At 44.5% G+C, this 23,559-nt stretch overlaps 1 protein-coding gene across 2 annotated transcripts in view; it reads right to left on the reverse strand.

Annotated features, from left to right (window-relative positions):
* Positions 1–23,559, reverse strand: part of LOC139387956 (serine/threonine-protein kinase PAK 3) — a 110,089-nt gene that overhangs the window by 41,187 nt on the left and 45,343 nt on the right. For both annotated transcript variants that reach the window (XM_071134358.1, XM_071134359.1), the window contains exons 2-4: positions 2,483–2,676; positions 1,909–2,009; positions 1,533–1,686 (exon numbers count right to left, since the gene is read on the reverse strand). In XM_071134358.1, the coding sequence (XP_070990459.1) occupies positions 1,533–1,686; positions 1,909–2,009; positions 2,483–2,654 (427 nt within the window). In that variant the 5' untranslated portion in view covers positions 2,655–2,676. The remainder of the gene's footprint in view (positions 1–1,532; positions 1,687–1,908; positions 2,010–2,482; positions 2,677–23,559) is intronic.

Genomic DNA, 23,559 nt, shown 5'->3' on the forward strand with positions numbered 1-23,559 from the left:
TATAACCAAGATGACAACACACTGACAGTTAAATATAACCAAGATGACAACACACTGACAGTTAAATATAACCAAGATGACAACACACTGACAGTTATATAAAACCAAGATGACAACACACTGACAGTTAAATATAACCAAGATGACAACACACTGACAGTTAAATATAACCAAGATGACAACACACTGACAGTTAAATATAACCAAGATGACAACACACTGACAGTTATATAAAACCAAGATAAGTTATATAAAACCAAGATAACCAAGATGACAACACACTGACAATTAAATATAAATAAGATGACACAGTTAAATATAACCAAGAGGACAACACACTGACAGTTAAATATAACCAAGATGACAACACACTGACAGTTAAATATAACCAAGAGGACACCACACTGACAGTTATATATAACCAAGAGGACAACACACTGACAGTTATATAAAACCAAGATGACAACACACTGACAGTTAAATATAACCAAGATGACAACACACTGACAGTTAAATATAACCAAGAGGACAACACACTGACAGTTAAATATAATCAAGATGACAACACACTGACAGTCGTATAAAACCAAGATAAGTTATATAAAACCAAGATAACCAAGATGACAACACACTGACAATTAAATATAAATATGATGACACAGTTAAATATAACCAAGATGACAACACACTGACAGTTATATATAACCAAGATGACAACACACTGACAGTTAAATATAACCAAGATGACAACACACTGACAGTTAAATATAACCAAGATGACAACACACTGACAGTTATATATAACCAAGATGACAACACACTGACAGTTAAATATAACCAAGATGACAACACACTGACAGTTATATAAAACCAAGATGACAACACACTGACAATTAAATATAAATAAGATGACACAGTTAAATATAACCAAGATGACAACACACTGACAGTTATATAAAACCAAGATGACAACACACTGACAGTTAAATATAACCAAGATGACAACACACTGACAGTTACATATAACCAAGATGACAACACACTGACTGTTATATATAACCAAGAGGACAACACACTGACAGTTATATATAACCAAGAGGACAACACACTGACAGTTATATATAACCAAGATGACAACACACTGACAGTTATATATAACCAAGATGACAACACACTGACAGTTAAATATAACCAAGATGACAACACACTGACAATTAAATATAAATAAGATGACACAGTTAAATATAACCAAGAGGACAACACACTGACAGTTAAATATAACCAAGATGACAACACACTGACTGTTATATATAACCAAGATGACAACACACTGACTGTTATATATAACCAAGACATGGAAAAGTGTGTGGTAGCTATGAGATCTGACCGCATGTACTGTAGACTCTTCAATAAATATTCAAAGCATTTGCTCACCATAGCAGCATATTTTCGCTAACTCAATTATTCAGAAATGTAAGGCAGAGAGATGATCTGAAACACAGACAGCAGCATCTGTGTTTGTGTGTTCTTACCTCCGGGGGTGAAGCTCATGTATTTCTGGTTGTTGACAGTCTCTTTGGAGTCGTAGAACTTGAGCACGTCCAGCACGGCCTGAGGGTTCTTCTTCTGCTCCAGCTTGGTGATGTTGGAGGTCTGAAGGAGCCGCGCCCACTGCTCTGGGATGCCCTGATTGAGAGAGGTCACAGGTCACAGGTCAGATCCACTCTGTGACTTCATAGCTACCACGGCACAAATGTTCATGTCTTGTTTATTTTTAACACGCAGTGGTAATATGGGCCATTTAAGGGTATACTCGAAACCTTCACTGTACACCTTCCTTGTCTGTGATGTACCGTATAACGCTGAAATATATTTACTGGAACGTTGATCTGTCAAAGATGTACGTACAGTGAACTCCCCTGTAACAGCATCAAAGCCAACATGGATGGTGTGCTCAAAGTCTGAGGGCAGGGAGATCTCAGGGCGCTCCTTCTCCTTCTTCTTGTTCGCTGCACGGGAGAAAACATTCAGATCTAGTTCTGATACATAGTACACCAACATTTTAAAGAGATACATTTTCAAATCAGTGTTGTATTATTCCTGAGCAGAGATTAAACATATTTTTAGAACAAGTACTGTCTTTACACGGATTATATGTCTCTAGCAACTTTGATATAACTCTGATTGTTTCACTCTTTGCCGAGGGTGGAGCTTAAATATACATACAATACCCCTTTCTCGAATTGCATAACTTAGAGAGGGCTCCTAACCCTCATAAATGTGTTGTTACTCTATCACTGATCAACGGGTTCCTTGTTGTCAATGGACCTTGTGAGCCAGTGGTGATGTTTAGGGACACAATTTTCCTGGAAACCCAAAACAACTCCAGGCCTTGTTTTTCCTGTTTAGGTCATGAGGTCAGGAGAAGCTCATGCAGGACTCTAGTTCTACATTCAAGTGTGATATGCAGCTGTCTGCTCACTCTTGTCTCCTCCAGGGAAGATGGAGCGCAGGCGGACCTTCTTGTTCTTCTCTTCAGGAGCCATTGGGAGAGGTTTGGAGCCGTGATTCAATGATGTAGAGTCTCGGGAACTACTGTTCATTCTCAAGGGAGGGGCTGGCGGTTTCTCTTCAATATCGACTCTATCGGACATCTTTAGTGACACTCACAATCTCCTAGGAAGAAAGAAAAACAAGAGAGAGGAAAGTTTAGCATGGTGCTATAATATAAAATAAATTAAGAGATTCTTAGGATCAAACTGGAAAAGGAGAAGAGAGCCTTGCCTACAGGTCCACAACTCCCTCTGCACACTGCAGACTGACAACACATCAACATCCATCAACGTCCAACATCCATCAACATCCAACATCCATCAGCATCCATCAACATCCAACATCCATCAGCATCCATCAATATCCAACATCCATCAACATCCAACAACATCCAACATCCATCAACAACATCCATCAATATCCAACATCCATCAACATCCAACAACATCCAACAACAACCATTAACATCCAACATCCATGAACATCCAACAACATCCAGCCCCCATTTAGAGACGGATTTTCAATCTCAATAACTGAATCAAGAAATGTGAGGAACGTTGGTGGTGGTTTTGAACGCAAGTACAAATGCTGTAACACATACGAGTTGCCTTAGACTTCATCAGGAGTTCAACATAACGCCACAAGATAAAGCCTTTGAACGGCTGTCTCTCTCCCCCCTCACTGTGTAATGTTTGCTGTCAGTAGAGGCATGACCAACCTCTAGCTAGCGTGTTTAAATCCCCATGGGTCACAAGAAGGGCTCTCTCTGTGCTCCAGGGGGGCACAATATCCATAATCTGTCTCTACATAAACCTACAATTTCCTGTCATAGTTTCACTCTCTGGTTCCTAATCTTTTTCTTGAAGGAAGGCCTCTGTGTTCAGAAACTGCTCTGTGTAATGTTTCAGATCTGCCGTGTGCCAGAGAAAAAACAATCCGATCACAAGACTCACAGACTGGAAAACATCTAGTTATAAAACCATGTTTAAATCTAAATTACTACATTCAACAGAGGCTCTGCACTAAGTAGATCAAACATCTTTGCTGAGATGCTGTTCCAATTGTCTGCCAAACTGATGGAGAGAAACTGACAAGAAAGTTTACAGTATATAGACTGCAGCCCATCGACTTACATTCATATAGGAGGAGATAAATCCACCAGTACACATCTGACTTCATCTGGCATCATCTGTAAACAGAATATCTAGTCTTCAGCATAGTGAAACCCTTGCATCCCTGATTGACACATATTCTCATGTAACAGCATGAACTATTGCAGTTTGTACTGTATTTTGTAGCCTATTTATAGTATTCTGCCTGTGTAACATGATAATCCGAGATTCAGCCCAGCCTCAGTTCAGACAGACACTCCCAGATATAGAAATACTGACATTCAAATAAATCAATGTTTATGACACTACATGTTTCAAGAACATAGCTCACAATTCCAGTGTCTGTTACATTGTGTTCCATTACACTATGGTGTCTGTTACATTGTGTTTCATTACACTATGGTGTCTGTTACATTGTGTTCCATTACACTATGGTGTCTGTTGCATTGTGTTCCATTACACTATGGTGTCTGTTGCATTGTGTTCCATTACAATATGGTGTATGTTACATTGTGTTCCATTACACTATGTGTCTGTTACATTGTGTTCCATTACACTATGGTGTCTGTTACATTGTGTTCCATTACACTACGGCATCTGTTACATTGTGTTCCATTACACTGTGGTGTCTGTTACATTGTGTTCCATTACACTATGGCGTCTGTTACATTGTGTTCCATTACACTATGGTGTATGTTACATTGTGTTCCATTACAATATGGTGTCTGTTACATTGTGTTCCATTACACTATGTGTCTGTTACATTGTGTTCCATTACACTATGGTGTCTGTTACATTGTATTCCATTACACTATGGTGTCTGTTACATTGTGTTTCATTACACTATGGTGTCTGTTACATTGTGTTCCATTACAATATGGTGTCTGTTACATTGTGTTCCATTACACTATGGTGTATGTTACATTGTGTTCCATTACAATATGGTGTCTGTTACATTGTGTTCCATTACAATATGGTGTATGTTACATTGTGTTCCATTACACTGTGGTGTATGTTACATTGTGTTCCATTACACTATGGTGTCTGTTACATTTCACAAAACATTCTCTCAGGCATCTCTGTCCTAAATGTCAATATTTGAGGCAATTGGGCCAGCGATTTAGAATGTGTGTTCAATGCATGTCTCCTCGGCTACAGTTAGGGTAGTGACCAGTTAGGGTAGGGACCAGTTAGGGCAGGGACCAGTTAGGGCAGGGACCAGTTAGGGTAGGGACCAGTTAGGGTAGGGACCAGTTAGGGCAGGGACCAGGTTAGGGCAGGGACCAGGTTAGGGCAGGGACCGGGTTAGGGTAAGGACCAGGTTAGGGCAGAGACCAGGTTAGGGCAGGGACCTGGTCAGGGCAGGGACCAGGTTAGGGCAGGGCCCAGTAAGGAGCAAACAGGTTAGGGCAGGGGCCTGGTCAGGGCAGGGACCTGGTCAGGGCAGGGACCAGGTTAGGGTAGGGACCAGTAAGGAGCTAACAGGTTAGGGCAGGGACCAGTAAGGGTAGGGACCAGGTTAGGGCAGGGACCAGGTTAGGGTAGGGACCAGTAAGGAGCTAACAGGTTAGGGCAGGGACCAGGTTAGGGCAGGGACCAGGTTAGGGCAGGGACAGGTTAGGGCAGGGACCAGGTTAGGGCAGGGACCAGGTTAGGGCAGGGACCAGGTTAGGGTAGGGACCAGGTTAGGGCAGGGACCAGTAAGGAGCTAACAGTTTAGGGCAGGGACCAGGTTAGGGTAGGGACCAGGTTAGGGCAGGGACCAGTAAGGAGCTAACAGGTTAGGGCAGGGACCAGGTTAGGGCAGGGACCAGGTTAGGGCAGGGACCAGGTTAGGGCAGGGAGCAGTTAGGGCAGGGACCAGTTAGGGAAGGGACCAGGTTAGGGTAGGGACCAGGTTAGGGCAGGGCCCAGTAAGGAGCTAACAGGTTAGGGCAGGGACCAGGTTAGGGCAGGGCCCAGGTTAGGGCAGGGCCCAGGTTAGGGCAGGGCCCAGTAAGGAGCTAACAGGTTAGGGCAGGGACCAGGTTAGGGCAGGGACCACGTTAGGGCAGGGACCAGGTTAGGGCAGAGACCAGGTTAGGGCAGGGCCCAGGTTAGGGCAGGGCCCAGTAAGGAGCTAACAGGTTAGGGCAGGGACCAGGTTAGGGCAGGGACCAGGTTAGGGCAGGGACCAGATAGGGCAGGGACCAGGTTAGGGCAGGGACCAGGTTAGGGCAGGGACCAGTTAGGGCAGGGACCAGGTTAGGGCAGGGACCAGGTTAGGGCAGGGAGCAGTTAGTGCAGGGACCAGGTTAGGGCAGGGAGCAGTTAGGGCAGGGACCAGGTTAGGGTAGGGCCCAGTAAGGAACTAACAGGTTAGGGCAGGGACCAGGTTAGGGCAGGGACCAGGTTAGGGCAGGGACCAGGTTAGGGCAGGGACCAGGTTAGGGCAGGGAGCAGTTAGGGCAGGGCCCAGGTTAGGGTAGGGCCCAGTAAGGAACTAACAGGTTAGGGCAGGGACCAGGTTAGGGCAGGGACCAGGTTAGGGCAGGGAGCAGGTTAAGGCAGGGAGCAGTTAGGGCAGGGACCAGGTTAGGGTAGGGCCCAGTAAGGAGCTAACAGGTTAGGGCAGGGACCTTGTTAGGGTAGGGCCCAGTAAGGAGCTAACAGGTTAGGGCAGGGAGCAGGTTAGGGTAGGGAGCAGTTAGGGCAGGAACCAGGTTAGGGTAGGGCCCAGTAAGGAGCTAACAGGTTAGGGCAGGGAGCAGGTTAGGGTAGGGCCCAGTAAGGAGCTAACAGGTTAGGGCATGGACCAGGTTAGGGCAGGGAGCAGTTAGGGCAGGGAACAGGTTAGGGCAGGGACCAGTAAGGAACTAACAGGTTAGGGCAGGGAGCAGTTAGGGCAGGGACCAGGTTAGGGCAGAGAGCAGTTAGGGCATGGACCAGGTTAGGGCAGGGACCAGTAAGGAGCTAACAGGTTAGGGCAGGGACCAGTAAGGAGCTAACAGGTTAGGGCAGGGACCAGTAAGGAGCTAACAGGTTAGGGCAGGGAGCAGTTAGGGCAGGGACCAGGTTAGGGCAGGGACCAGTAAGAAGCTAACAGGTTAGGGCAGGGACCAGTAAGGAGCTAACAGGTTAGGGCAGGGAGCAGTTAGGGCAGGGACCAGGTTAGGGCAGGGACCAGTAAGGAGCTAACGGGTTAGGGCAGGGACCAGTAAGGAGCTAACAGGTTAGGGCAGGGACCAGGTTAGGGCAGGGACCAGTAAGGAACTAACAGGTTAGGGCAGGGAACAGGTTAGGGCAGGGACCAGTAAGGAACTAACAGGTTAGGGCAGGGAGCAGTTAGGGCAGGGACCAGGTTAGGGCAGAGAGCAGTTAGGGCATGGACCAGGTTAGGGCAGGGACCAGTAAGGAGCTAACAGGTTAGGGCAGGGACCAGTAAGGAGCTAACAGGTTAGGGCAGGGACCAGTAAGGAGCTAACAGGTTAGGGCAGGGAGCAGTTAGGGCAGGGACCAGGTTAGGGCAGGGACCAGTAAGGAGCTAACAGGTTAGGGCAGGGACCAGTAAGGAGCTAACAGGTTAGGGCAGGGAGCAGTTAGGGCAGGGACCAGGTTAGGGCAGGGACCAGTAAGGAGCTAACGGGTTAGGGCAGGGACCAGTAAGGAGCTAACAGGTTAGGGCAGGGACCAGGTTAGGGCAGGGACCAGTAAGGAACTAACAGGTTAGGGCAGGGAGCAGTTAGGGAAGGGACCAGGTTAGGTCAGGGACCAGTAAGGAACTAACAGGTTAGGGCAGAGAGCAGTTAGGGCAAGGACCAGGTTAGGGCAGAGAGCAGTTAGGGCAGGGACCAGGTTAGGGCAGGGAGCAGGTTAAGGCAGGGAGCAGTTAGGGCAGGGACCAGGTTAGGGTAGGGCCCAGTAAGGAGCTAACAGGTTAGGGCAGGGACCTTGTTAGGGTAGGGCCCAGTAAGGAGCTAACAGGTTAGGGCAGGGAGCAGGTTAGGGTAGGGAGCAGTTAGGGCAGGAACCAGGTTAGGGTAGGGCCCAGTAAGGAGCTAACAGGTTAGGGCAGGGAGCAGGTTAGGGTAGGGCCCAGTAAGGAGCTAACAGGTTAGGGCATGGACCAGGTTAGGGCAGGGAGCAGTTAGGGCAGGGAACAGGTTAGGGCAGGGACCAGTAAGGAACTAACAGGTTAGGGCAGGGAGCAGTTAGGGCAGGGACCAGGTTAGGGCAGAGAGCAGTTAGGGCATGGACCAGGTTAGGGCAGGGACCAGTAAGGAGCTAACAGGTTAGGGCAGGGACCAGTAAGGAGCTAACAGGTTAGGGCAGGGACCAGTAAGGAGCTAACAGGTTAGGGCAGGGAGCAGTTAGGGCAGGGACCAGGTTAGGGCAGGGACCAGTAAGAAGCTAACAGGTTAGGGCAGGGACCAGTAAGGAGCTAACAGGTTAGGGCAGGGAGCAGTTAGGGCAGGGACCAGGTTAGGGCAGGGACCAGTAAGGAGCTAACGGGTTAGGGCAGGGACCAGTAAGGAGCTAACAGGTTAGGGCAGGGACCAGGTTAGGGCAGGGACCAGTAAGGAACTAACAGGTTAGGGCAGGGAGCAGTTAGGGCAGGGACCAGGTTAGGGCAGAGAGCAGTTAGGGCATGGACCAGGTTAGGGCAGGGACCAGTAAGGAGCTAACAGGTTAGGGCAGGGACCAGTAAGGAGCTAACAGGTTAGGGCAGGGACCAGTAAGGAGCTAACAGGTTAGGGCAGGGAGCAGTTAGGGCAGGGACCAGGTTAGGGCAGGGACCAGTAAGGAGCTAACAGGTTAGGGCAGGGACCAGTAAGGAGCTAACAGGTTAGGGCAGGGAGCAGTTAGGGCAGGGACCAGGTTAGGGCAGGGACCAGTAAGGAGCTAACGGGTTAGGGCAGGGACCAGTAAGGAGCTAACAGGTTAGGGCAGGGACCAGGTTAGGGCAGGGACCAGTAAGGAACTAACAGGTTAGGGCAGGGAGCAGTTAGGGAAGGGACCAGGTTAGGTCAGGGACCAGTAAGGAACTAACAGGTTAGGGCAGAGAGCAGTTAGGGCAAGGACCAGGTTAGGGCAGAGAGCAGTTAGGGCAGGGACCAGGTTAGGGCAGGGCCCAGTAAGGAACTAACAGGTTAGGGCAGAGAGCAGTTAGGGCAGGGACCAGGTTAGGGCAGGGACCAGGTTAGGGCAGGGAGCAGTTAGGGCAGGGACCAGGTTAGGGTAGGGCCCAGTAAGGAACTAACAGGTTAGGGCAGGGACCAGGTTAGGGCAGGGACCAGGTTAGGGCAGGGACCAGGTTAGGGCAGGGAGCAGTTAGGGCAGGGACCAGGTTAGGGTAGGGCCCAGTAAGGAACTAACAGGTTAGGGCAGGGACCAGGTTAGGGCAGGGACCAGGTTAGGGCAGGGAGCAGGTTAAGGCAGGGAGCAGTTAGGGCAGGGACCAGGTTAGGGTAGGGCCCAGTAAGGAGCTAACAGGTTAGGGCAGGGAGCAGGTTAGGGTAGGGCCCAGTAAGGAGCTAACAGGTTAGGGCATGGACCAGGTTAGGGCAGGGAGCAGTTAGGGCAGGGAACAGGTTAAGGCAGGGACCAGTAAGGAACTAACAGGTTAGGTTAGGGAGCAGTTAGGGCAGGGACCAGGTTAGGGCAGAGAGCAGTTAGGGCATGGACCAGGTTAGGGCAGGGACCAGTAAGGAGCTAACAGGTTAGGGCAGGGACCAGTAAGGAGCTAACAGGTTAGGGCAGGGACCAGTAAGGAGCTAACAGGTTAGGGCAGGGAGCAGTTAGGGCAGGGACCAGGTTAGGGCAGGGACCAGTAAGAAGCTAACAGGTTAGGGCAGGGACCAGTAAGGAGCTAACAGGTTAGGGCAGGGAGCAGTTAGGGCAGGGACCAGGTTAGGGCAGGGACCAGTAAGGAGCTAACGGGTTAGGGCAGGGACCAGTAAGGAGCTAACAGGTTAGGGCAGGGACCAGGTTAGGGCAGGGACCAGTAAGGAACTAACAGGTTAGGGCAGGGAACAGGTTAGGGCAGGGACCAGTAAGGAACTAACAGGTTAGGGCAGGGAGCAGTTAGGGCAGGGACCAGGTTAGGGCAGAGAGCAGTTAGGGCATGGACCAGGTTAGGGCAGGGACCAGTAAGGAGCTAACAGGTTAGGGCAGGGACCAGTAAGGAGCTAACAGGTTAGGGCAGGGACCAGTAAGGAGCTAACAGGTTAGGGCAGAGAGCAGTTAGGGCAGGGACCAGGTTAGGGCAGGGACCAGTAAGGAGCTAACAGGTTAGGGCAGGGACCAGTAAGGAGCTAACAGGTTAGGGCAGGGAGCAGTTAGGGCAGGGACCAGGTTAGGGCAGGGACCAGTAAGGAGCTAACGGGTTAGGGCAGGGACCAGTAAGGAGCTAACAGGTTAGGGCAGGGACCAGGTTAGGGCAGGGACCAGTAAGGAACTAACAGGTTAGGGCAGGGAGCAGTTAGGGAAGGGACCAGGTTAGGTCAGGGACCAGTAAGGAACTAACAGGTTAGGGCAGAGAGCAGTTAGGGCAAGGACCAGGTTAGGGCAGAGAGCAGTTAGGGCAGGGACCAGGTTAGGGCAGGGCCCAGTAAGGAACTAACAGGTTAGGGCAGAGAGCAGTTAGGGCAGGGACCAGGTTAGGGCAGGGACCAGGTTAGGGCAGGGAGCAGTTAGGGCAGGGACCAGGTTAGGGTAGGGCCCAGTAAGGAACTAACAGGTTAGGGCAGGGACCAGGTTAGGGCAGGGACCAGGTTAGGGCAGGGACCAGGTTAGGGCAGGGAGCAGTTAGGGCAGGGACCAGGTTAGGGTAGGGCCCAGTAAGGAACTAACAGGTTAGGGCAGGGACCAGGTTAGGGCAGGGACCAGGTTAGGGCAGGGAGCAGGTTAAGGCAGGGAGCAGTTAGGGCAGGGACCAGGTTAGGGTAGGGCCCAGTAAGGAGCTAACAGGTTAGGGCAGGGACCAGGTTAGGGTAGGGCCCAGTAAGGAGCTAACAGGTTAGGGCAGGGAGCAGGTTAGGGTAGGGAGCAGTTAGGGCAGGGACCAGGTTAGTGTAGGGCCCAGTAAGGAGCTAACAGGTTAGGGCAGGGAGCAGGTTAGGGTAGGGACCAGTAAGGAGCTAACAGGTTAGGGCATGGACCAGGTTAGGGCAGGGAGCAGTTAGGGCAGGGAACAGGTTAGGGCAGGGACCAGTAAGGAACTAACAGGTTAGGGCAGGGAGCAGTTAGGGCAGGGACCAGGTTAGGGCAGAGAGCAGTTAGGGCATGGACCAGGCTAGGGCAGGGACCAGTAAGGAGCTAACAGGTTAGGGCAGGGACCAGTAAGGAGCTAACAGGTTAGGGCAGGGACCAGTAAGGAGCTAACAGGTTAGGGCAGGGAGCAGTTAGGGCAGGGACCAGGTTAGGGCAGGGACCAGTAAGGAGCTAACGGGTTAGGGCAGGGACCAGTAAGGAGTTAACAGGTTAGGGCAGGGACCAGGTTAGGGCAGGGACCAGTAAGGAACTAACAGGTTAGGGCAGGGAGCAGTTAGGGAAGGGACCAGGTTAGGTCAGGGACCAGTAAGGAACTAACAGGTTAGGGCAGAGAGCAGTTAGGGCAAGGACCAGGTTAGGGCAGAGAGCAGTTAGGGCAGGGACCAGGTTAGGGCAGGGCCCAGTAAGGAACTAACAGGTTAGGGCAGAGAGCAGTTAGGGCAGGGACCGGGTTAGGGCAGAGAGCAGTTAGGGCAGGGACCAGGTTAGGGCAGGGACCAGTAAGGAGCTAACAGGTTAGGGTAATAATATAATATGAAGCAGTGGTTCTTGTTTTTCTCTGCTGCTCTGTTCCATTATTATTCCAGCTGCAGGCTTTAGGGAGCCCTCTAATGGAGCACCAGGACCAGGGTAATATAATGAGATTGACAAGAGCATGCTCTGCATAGGAAACAGTGGGCCCTGTAGGAATAGAAGCAGCATACAGAACAGTGAGCCAGACCTGCAGTTTGCAGTAAAGCAGCCCCCGAGTTAGGGATTCCAACATCATCAGGAACATTGGCCTATTTAGGTAATGTGGAGAGGGGACTCAGATGAAGATGGGAAAGTCATCTGAAAGGCTCAGAGAGGATAAATGTGGTTAAGTGAAGGTTAGGGTCAACCCTGTGCACTACAGATTAAGATGATTAGAAAACAGCAACAGATTACAGTAATTCCCTCTTCAATGTAAACTAGTAAAAGTCAATGAAGAGCAACCTTCAATATGACAGCACATTTCAGGGTTAGCGTCAGGGTTTGGTTAAGGGTTAGGGTTAGGGAAAATAGGATTTTGAATGGGAATCAATTGTTTGGTCCCCACAACAATAGTAAACAAACGTGTGTGTGTGTGTTAGCGTGTGTTGATTAGAAGCCTATATGTAGGTGTTTATGGAGAGTTTGTTACATCCTCAGGCCTCAGCATGGAACATGTATGTTTTCAGTGATAATACACTAAAGTAGCCGTGTCCCTGGAGGACTGAAACAGTCAACACAAAGCTTCCTCCTGCACTTGTTTATGTATTGGTGAGTTTTTCTGGATATACCTGAATGCATATGAGGGCTTCTGTTTGATTGTGGCTCCCCATGAGGAGTGAGATGTCATTAGATTCACTTTTACAGACTACAGGAGGGTCTGTCTACTGCCCTGCAGTCTGGTTATCCTGCACACCATCAGAGAATAGCTTAGAGTAATGCTGAAAATACTCAAATTAAGCTTTGAAATGAAGATGAACTTAGTTTGTATTTCCCAGCCCAACAAAATCAGCTGGTGTTGAGTGGCTAATGCTAGTTGGTATCTTTGAACAGAAAATGTCTACTGATTTCTCTAACCTAACACGAGGGCAATTCCAAATGTATGCCAAACAAAAGCCATTGACTAAAAAGTTTAACAAGCCATTCAACTCTATGCACAAGAACTACTTTTAACAAGTACTTTTTTTTACAATCATTTACAAAAATACATTTTGTGAAAGAACTGTGCAGAGACAAACTTAAGGAACGGAATTACAGTAACAGTTTAATATCTGCTCTGAATTAAGAGTGAAAGATGTTTGCAGAAAGAATAGGGTTTCAGCTATGACATGTACTGTGCTACATTTGTTTTAACAAACCTTTTCTATTTGTGTACTTATGGATTGTATATATGTTTTTTTTGTGATGTGATTTTCATACAAGCCTTTTGGCTTCCAACCCCACCTGCACACTGCTAATTTTATTGATTTGTTTTGGTGCAAATAAATTCAACTTAAACTTCAGCTTAAACATGTCACCGTGAGTTTGAACAAATCTATTTTGGTTATTCAAATACAGTAAAGGGAAGTGGATACACATCCGGTAACGGAATTACAGTAACGGAATTACATCATAGGCTCTGATCTGTATTACATAATTATGCATTTCATAATCCTCATATTTCACACGTTTGGACATCACAGCCCAGCACAGCAGAGCACAGTAGAGTAGAGTGCAGTACAATACAGCACAGCACAGCAGAGTAAAGTAGGGTAGAGTTCAGTACAGTGCAGTAGAGTTCAGTACATTACAGTAGAGTTCAGTACAGTACAGTAAAGTAGGGTATACTCGACTCTTCTCTAATATACTCTACTTTACTGTACTGTATTGTACTGTACTAATGTGCTCTACTTAATGTACTGTACTGTGCTATCCAAACTTGTGAAACATACATTTATGATACACTACATGACCAAAGGACACCTGCTCGTTGAAAATGTCATTCAAACCTCATGGGCATTAATATGGAGTTGTTCCCCCCTTTGCTGCTATAACAGCCTCCACTCTTCTGGGAAGGCTTTCCACTAGATGTTGGAACATTGCTGTGGGGACTTGCTTCTATTCAGACACAAGATCATTAGTGAGGTCGGGCACTGATGTTGGGCTATTAGGACTGGCTCGCAGTCAGCGTTTCAATTCATTCCAAAGGTATTCGATGGGGTTGATTGAGGTCAGGGCTCTGTGTAGGCCAGTCAAGTTATTCTACACCGATCTCGACAAACCATTTCTATGTGGACCTCGCTTTGTGCACAGGGGCATTGTCATGCTGAAACAGGAAAGGGCCTTCATCAAAGTGTTGCCACAAAGTTGGAAGCACAGAATCGGCTAGAATGTAATTGTATGTTGTAGCGTCAAGATTTTCCTTCACTGGAACTAAGGGGCCTAGCCCGAACCATGAAAAACATCCCCAGACCATTATTCCTCCTCCACCAAACTTTACAGTTGGCACTATGCATTGGGGTAGGTAGCGTTCACCTGGCATCCGCCAAACCCCGAATCGACCATTGGACTGCCAGATGGTGAAGCATGATTCATTCTCCAGAGTCCAATGGTGGAGAGCTTTACACCACTCCAGCTGACGCTTGGCATTGCTCATGGTGATCTTAGGCTTGTGTGTGGATCCTCGGCCATGGAAACCCATTTGATGAAGCTCAGGACTAACAGTTATTTTGCTGATGTTGCTTACAGAGGCAGTTTGGAACTCGGTACTGAGTGTTGCAAACGAGGACAGACGATGTTTACGCACTATACGTAAACACATTTGACGAACTGACTTGTTGGAAAGGTGGCATCCTATGACCACGTTGAAAGTCACTGAGCTCTTCAGTAAGGTCATTCCACTGCCAGTATGTCTGTGGAGATTGCATGGCTGTGTGCTCAATTTTATACAACTGTCAGCAACGGGTGTGGTTGAAATAGCCAAATCCACTTATTTGAAGGGGTGTCCACATACTTTTGTATCTACAGTGTAGGTTCAGATTTTGTATTTTTGTCTGTAATAAAGCCCTTTTCTGGGGAAAAATGTATTCTGATTGGCCGAGCCTGGCTCCCCAATGGGTTGGCCTGGCTCCCAAGTGGGTGGGCCTATGCCCTCCTAGGCCCACCAATGGCTGCGTCCCTGCCCAGTCGTGAAAAAAACTGAAATATGACATTTACATAGACCCTTTACTCAGCACTTTTGGCAGCGATTACAGCCTCGAGTCTTCTTGGGTGTGATGCTACAAGCTTGGCACACCTGTATTTGGCAAAGCGAAAACAGGTTTTTAGAAATGTTTGCAAAAAATATAAAAAATAAAAATACCCTTTGCTATGAGACTCAGGTGCATCCTGTCTCCATTGATCATCCTTGATAAGTTTCTACAACCTGATTGGAGTCCACCTGTGGTAAATTAAATTGATTGGACATGATTTGGAAAGGCACACACCTGCCTATATAAGATCTCAAGCCATGAGGTCGAAGCAATTGTCCGTAGATCTCTGGAGATACCTGAAAATAGCTGTGCAGTGACGCTCCCCATCCAACCTGACAGAGCTTGAGAGGATCTGAAGAGAAGAATGGGAGAAAGTCCCTGAATACAGGTGTGCCATGCTTATAGCGTCATATCCAAGAAGGCTCGAGGCTGTAATCACTGCCAAATGTTCTTCAACAAAGTACTGAGTAAAGGGTCTGAATAGTTATGTAAATGTGACATTTTCAGTTTTATTTTTTTATACATTTGAAAAAATTACTAAAAACCTGTCTTGCTTTGTCATTATGGGGTATTGTGTGTAGGTTGATGACAAAAAAAATTATTTAATCAATTTAAGAATAGGGCTCTACCGTAACAAAATGTGGAAAAAGTCAAGGGGTCTGAATACTTTCCAAATACACTGTATATATATATATACAGTACCAGTCAAAAGTTTGGACACACCTACTCATTCCAGGGGTTTTCTACAATTTTCTACATTGTAGAATAATAGTGAAGACATCAAAACTATGAAATAACACATGGAATCATGTAGTAACCAAAAAAAGTGTTAAATAAATCTAAATAGATTTTATATTTGAGGTTCTTCAAAGTAGCCACCCTTTGCCTTGATGACAGCTTGATGACAGCCTTGATGACAGATAAATGCTTCACAGAGTTCAAGTAAAAGACTCATCTCAACATCAACTGTTCAGAGGAGACTGTGTGAATCAGGCCCTCATGGTCAAATTGCTGCAAAGAAATCACTACTAAAAGACACCAATAAGAAGAGATTTGCTTGGGCCAAGAAACACGAGCAGTGGACATTAGATCGGTGGAAATATGTCCTTCTGTCTGATGAGTCCAAATTTGAGACTTTTGGTTCCAACCGGCGTGACATTGTGAGACGCAGAGTAGGTGAACGGATGATCTCCACATGTGTGGTTCACACCGTGAAGAATGGAGGAGGAGGTGTGATGGTGTGGGGTGCTTTGCTGTTGACACTGTCAGTGATTTATTTAGAATTCAAGGCACACTTAATCAGCATGGCTACCACAGCATTCTGCAGCGATATGCCATCCCATCTGGTTTGCTCTTAGTGGGACTATCATTTGTTTTTCAACATGACAATGACCCAATGTATACCTCCTGTGTAAGGGCTATTTGACCCAGAAGCAGAGTGATGGATTGCTGCATCAGATGACCTGGCCTCCACAATCACCTGACCTCAACCCAATTGAGATGATTTGGGATGAGATGGACCAAAGAGTGAAGGAAAAGCAGCCAACAAGTGCTCAGCATATGTGGGAACTCCTTTAAGACTGTTGGAAAAGCATTCCAGGGGAAGCTGGTTGAGAGAATGCCAAGCGTGTATTAAGGAGTCATCAAGGCAAAGGGTGGCTACTTTTGATAAACACTTTTTTGGTTACTACACGATTCCATATCTGTTATTTGATAGTTTTGATGTCTTCACTACTATTCAACAATGTAGAAAATAGTAAAAATAAAGAAAACTCCTGGAATGAGTAGGTGTGTCCACACGTTTTACTGGTAATCTATGTGTATATATAATTATACAAAACCCAGACGCGGGCCAGATATGACCTTTACTGGTACTGTATATATATAATTATACAAAACCCAGACGCGGGCCAGATATGACCTTTACTGGTACTGTATGTATATAATTATACAAAACCCAGACGTGGGCCAGATATGACCTTTACTGGTACTGTATATATATAATTATACAAAACCCAGACGCGGGCCAGATATGACCTTTACTGGTACTGTATGTATATAATTATACAAAACCCAGACGCGGGCCAGATATGACCTTTACTGGTACTGTATGTATATAATTATACAAAACCCAGACGTGGGCCAGATATGACCTTTACTGGTACTGTATATATATAATTATACAAAACCCAGACGCGGGCCAGATATGACCTTTACTGGTACTGTATATATATAATTATACAAAACCCAGACGCGGGCCAGATATGACCTTTACTGGTACTGTATGTATATATATATAATTATACAAAACCCAGACGCGGGCCAGATATGACCTTTACTGGTACTGTATGTATATATAGAATTATACAAAACCCAGACGCGGGCCAGATATGACCTTTACTGGTACTGTATGTATATAATTATACAAAACCCAGACGCGGGCCAGATATGACCTTTACTGGTACTGTATATATATAATTATACAAAACCCAGACGCGGGCCAGATATGACCTTTACTGGTACTGTATGTATATATATATAATTATACAAAACCCAGACGCGGGCCAGATATTACCTTTACTGGTACTGTATGTATATAATTATACAAACCCAGACGCGGGCCAGATATGACCTTTACTGGTACTGTATGTATATAATTATACAAAACCCAGACGCGGGCCAGATATGACCTTTACTGGTACTGTATATATATAATTATACAAAACCCAGACGCAGGCCAGATATGACCTTTACTGGTACTGTATATATATAATTATACAAAACCCAGACGCGGGCCAGATATGACCTTTACTGGTACTGTATGTATATATATATAATTATACAAAACCCAGACGCGGGCCAGATATGACCTTTACTGGTACTGTATATATATAATTATACAAAACCCAGACGCGGGCCAGATATGACCTTTACTGGTACTGTATATATATAATTATACAAAACCCAGACGCGGGCCAGATATGACCTTTACTGGTACTGTATGTATATAATTATACAAAAACCAGACGCGGGCCAGATATGACCTTTACTGGTACTGTATATATATAATTATACAAAACCCAGACGCGGGCCAGATATGACCTTTACTGGTACTGTATATATATAATTATACAAAACCCAGACGCGGGCCAGATATGACCTTTACTGGAACTGTATGTATATATATATAATTATACAAAACCCAGACGCGGGCCAGATATGACCTTTACTGGTACTGTATATATATATAATTATACAAAACCCAGATGCGGGCCAGATATGACCTTTACTGGTACTGTATGTATATAATTATACAAAACCCAGACGCGGGCCAGATATGACCTTTACTGGTACAGTATGTATATAATTTTACAAACCCAGACGCGGGCCAGATATGACCTTTACTGGTACTGTATGTATATAATTATACAAAACCCAGACTCGGGCCAGATATGACCTTTACTGGTACTGTATGAATATATATAATTATACAAAACCCAGACGCGGGCCAGATATGACCTTTACTGGTACTGTATGTATATACTTATACAAAACCCAGACGCGGGCCAGATATGACCTTTACTGGTACTGTATATATATAATTATACAAAACCCAGACGCGGGCCAGATATGACCTTTACTGGTACTGTATGTATATAATTATACAAAACCAGACGCGGGCCAGATATGACCTTTACTGGTACTGTATATATATAATTATACAAAACCCAGACGCGGGCCAGATATGACCTTTACTGGTACTGTATGTATATATATATAATTATACAAAACCCAGACGCGGGCCAGATATGACCTTTACTGGTACTGTATGTATATATATATAATTATACAAAACCCAGACGCGGGCCAGATATGACCTTTACTGGTACTGTATATAATTATACAAAACCCAGACGCGGGCCAGATATGACCTTTACTGGTACTCTATATATATAATTATACAAAATCCAGACGCGGGCCAGATATGACCTTTACTGGTACTGTATATATATAATTATACAAAACCCAGACGCGGGCCAGATATGACCTTTACTGGTACTGTATGTATATATATATATATATAATTATACAAAACCCAGATGCGGGCCAGATATGACCTTTACTGGTACTGTATATATATAATTATACAAAACCCTGACGCGGGCCAGATATGACCTTTACTGGTACTGTATATATATAATTAAACAAAACCCAGAAGCGGGACAGATATGGCCTTTACTGGTACTGTATGTACATATATATATAATTATACAAAACCCAGACGCGGGCCAGATATGACTTTTACTGGTACTGTATGTATATATATATAATTATACAAAACCCAGACGCGGGCCAGATATGACCTTTACTGGTACTGTATGTATAAAATTATACAAAACCCAGACGCGGGCCAGATATGACCTTTACTGGTACTGTATATATATAATTATACAAAACCCAGACGCGGGCCAGATATTACCTTTACTGGTACTGTATGTATATAATTATACAAAACCCAGACGCGGGCCAGATATGACCTTTACTGGTACTGTATGTATATAATTATACAAAACCCAGACGTGGGCCAGATATGACCTTTACTGGTACTGTATATATATAATTATACAAAACCCAGACGCGGGCCAGATATGGCCTTTACTGGTACTGTATATATATATAATTATACAAAACCCAGATGCGGGCCAGATATGACCTTTACTGGTACTGTATGTATATAATTATACAAAACCCAGACGCGGGCCAGATATGACCTTTACTGGTACAGTATGTATATAATTTTACAAACCCAGACGCGGGCCAGATATGACCTTTACTGGTACTGTATGTATATAATTATACAAAACAAGATATGACCTTTACTGGTACTGTATGAATATATATAATTATACAAAACCCAGACGCGGGCCAGATATGACCTTTACTGGTACTGTATGTATATAATTATACAAAACCCAGACGCGGGCCAGATATGACCTTTACTGGTACTGTATATATATAATTATACAAAACCCAGACGCGGGCCAGATATGACCTTTACTGGTACTGTATGTATATACTTATACAAAACCCAGACGCGGGCCAGATATGACCTTTACTGGTACTGTATATATATAATTATACAAAACCCAGACGCGGGCCAGATATGACCTTTACTGGTACTGTATGTATATAATTATACAAAACCAGACGCGGGCCAGATATGACCTTTACTGGTACTGTATATATATAATTATACAAAACCCAGACGCGGGCCAGATATGACCTTTACTGGTACTGTATGTATATATATATAATTATACAAAACCCAGACGCGGGCCAGATATGACCTTTACTGGTACTGTATGTATATATATATAATTATACAAAACCCAGACGCGGGCCAGATATGACCTTTACTGGTACTGTATATAATTATACAAAACCCAGACGCGGGCCAGATATGACCTTTACTGGTACTCTATATATATAATTATACAAAATCCAGACGCGGGCCAGATATGACCTTTACTGGTACTGTATATATATAATTATACAAAACCCAGACGCGGGCCAGATATGACCTTTACTGGTACTGTATGTATATATATATATATATAATTATACAAAACCCAGATGCGGGCCAGATATGACCTTTACTGGTACTGTATATATATAATTATACAAAACCCTGACGCGGGCCAGATATGACCTTTACTGGTACTGTATATATATAATTAAACAAAACCCAGAAGCGGGACAGATATGGCCTTTACTGGTACTGTATGTACATATATATATAATTATACAAAACCCAGACGCGGGCCAGATATGACTTTTACTGGTACTGTATGTATATATATATAATTATACAAAACCCAGACGCGGGCCAGATATGACCTTTACTGGTACTGTATGTATAAAATTATACAAAACCCAGACGCGGGCCAGATATGACCTTTACTGGTACTGTATATATATAATTATACAAAACCCAGACGCGGGCCAGATATTACCTTTACTGGTACTGTATGTATATAATTATACAAAACCCAGACGCGGGCCAGATATGACCTTTACTGGTACTGTATGTATATAATTATACAAAACCCAGACGTGGGCCAGATATGACCTTTACTGGTACTGTATATATATAATTATACAAAACCCAGACGCGGGCCAGATATGGCCTTTACTGGTACTGTATATATATAATTATACAAAACCCAGACGCGGGCCAGATATGACCTTTACTGGTACTGTATGTATATATATATAATTATACAAAACCCAGACGCGGGCCAGATATGACCTTTACTGGTACTGTATGTATATATATATAATTATACAAAACCCAGACGCGGGCCAGATATGACCTTTACTGGTACTGTATATAATTATACAAAACCCAGACGCGGGCCAGATATGACCTTTACTGGTACTCTATATATATAATTATACAAAATCCAGACGCGGGCCAGATATGACCTTTACTGGTACTGTATATATATAATTATACAAAACCCAGACGCGGGCCAGATATGACCTTTACTGGTACTGTATATATATAATTATACAAAACCCAGACGCGGGCCAGATATGACCTTTACTGGTACTGTATGTATATAATTATACAAAACCCAGACGTGGGCCAGATATGACCTTTACTGGTACTGTATATATATAATTATACAAAACCCAGACGCGGGCCAGATATGACCTTTACTGGTACTGTATGTATATAATTATACAAAACCCAGACGCGGGCCAGATATGACCTTTACTGGTACTGTATGTATATAATTATACAAAACCCAGACGTGGGCCAGATATGACCTTTACTGGTACTGTATATATATAATTATACAAAACCCAGACGCGGGCCAGATATGACCTTTACTGGTACTGTATATATATAATTATACAAAACCCAGACGCGGGCCAGATATGACCTTTACTGGTACTGTATGTATATATATATAATTATACAAAACCCAGACGCGGGCCAGATATGACCTTTACTGGTACTGTATATATATAATTATACAAAACCCAGACGCGGGCCAGATATGACCTTTACTGGTACTGTATGTATATAATTATACAAAACCCAGACGCGGGCCAGATATGACCTTTACTGGTACTGTATATATATAATTATACAAAACCCAGACGCGGGCCAGATATGACCTTTACTGGTACTGTATGTATATATATATAATTATACAAAACCCAGACGCGGGCCAGATATTACCTTTACTGGTACTGTATGTATATAATTATACAAACCCAGACGCGGGCCAGATATGACCTTTACTGGTACTGTATGTATATAATTATACAAAACCCAGACGCGGGCCAGATATGACCTTTACTGGTACTGTATATATATAATTATACAAAACCCAGACGCAGGCCAGATATGACCTTTACTGGTACTGTATATATATAATTATACAAAACCCAGACGCGGGCCAGATATGACCTTTACTGGTACTGTATATATATATAATTATACAAAACCCAGACGCGGGCCAGATATGACCTTTACTGGTACTGTATGACCTTTACTGGTACTGTATATATAATTATACAAAACCCTGTAGACGCGGGCCAGATATGACCTTTACTGGTACTGTATATATATAATTATACAAAACCCAGACGCGGGCCAGATATGACCTTTACTGGTACTGTATATATATAATTATACAAAACCCAGACGCGGGCCAGATATGACCTTTACTGGTACTGTATGTATATATATATAATTATACAAAACCCAGACGCGGGCCAGATATGACCTTTACTGGTACTGTATATATATATAATTATACAAAACCCAGACGCGGGCCAGATATGACCTTTACTGGTACTGTATGTATATAATTATACAAAACCCAGACGCGGGCCAGATATGACCTTTACTGGTACTGTATGTATATAATTTTACAAAACCCAGACGCGGGCCAGATATGACCTTTACTGGTACTGTATGTATATAATTATACAAAACCCAGACGCGGGCCAGATATGACCTTTACTGGTACTGTATGTACAGTATATATATAATTATACAAAACCCAGACGCGGGCCAGATATGACCTTTACTGGTACTGTATGTATATAATTATACAAAACCCAGACGCGGGCCAGATATGACCTTTACTGGTACTGTATATATATAATTATACAAAACCCAGACGCGGGCCAGATATGACCTTTACTGGTACTGTATGTATATAATTATACAAAACCAGACGCGGGCCAGATATGACCTTTACTGGTACTGTATATATATAATTATACAAAACCCAGACGCGGGCCAGATATGACCTTTACTGGTACTGTATGTATATATATATAATTATACAAAACCCAGACGCGGGCCAGATATGACCTTTACTGGTACTGTATGTATATATATATAATTATACAAAAACAAGACGCGGGCCAGATATGACCTTTACTGGTACTGTATATAATTATACAAAACCCAGACGCGGGCCAGATATGACCTTTACTGGTACTCTATATATATAATTATACAAAATCCAGACGCGGGCCAGATATGACCTTTACTGGTACTGTATATATATAATTATACAAAACCCAGACGCGGGCCAGATACGACCTTTACTGGTACTGTATGTATATATATATATATATAATTATACAAAACCCAGATGCGGGCCAGATATGACCTTTACTGGTACTGTATATATATAATTATACAAAACCCTGACGCGGGCCAGATATGACCTTTACTGGTACTGTATATATATAATTAAACAAAACCCAGAAGCGGGACAGATATGGCCTTTACTGGTACTGTATGTACATATATATATAATTATACAAAACCCAGACGCGGGCCAGATATGACTTTTACTGGTACTGTATGT

Source organism: Oncorhynchus clarkii, chromosome 29 (genome assembly GCF_045791955.1).
Source record: "Oncorhynchus clarkii lewisi isolate Uvic-CL-2024 chromosome 29, UVic_Ocla_1.0, whole genome shotgun sequence".
Taxonomy (NCBI): domain Eukaryota; kingdom Metazoa; phylum Chordata; class Actinopteri; order Salmoniformes; family Salmonidae; genus Oncorhynchus; species Oncorhynchus clarkii.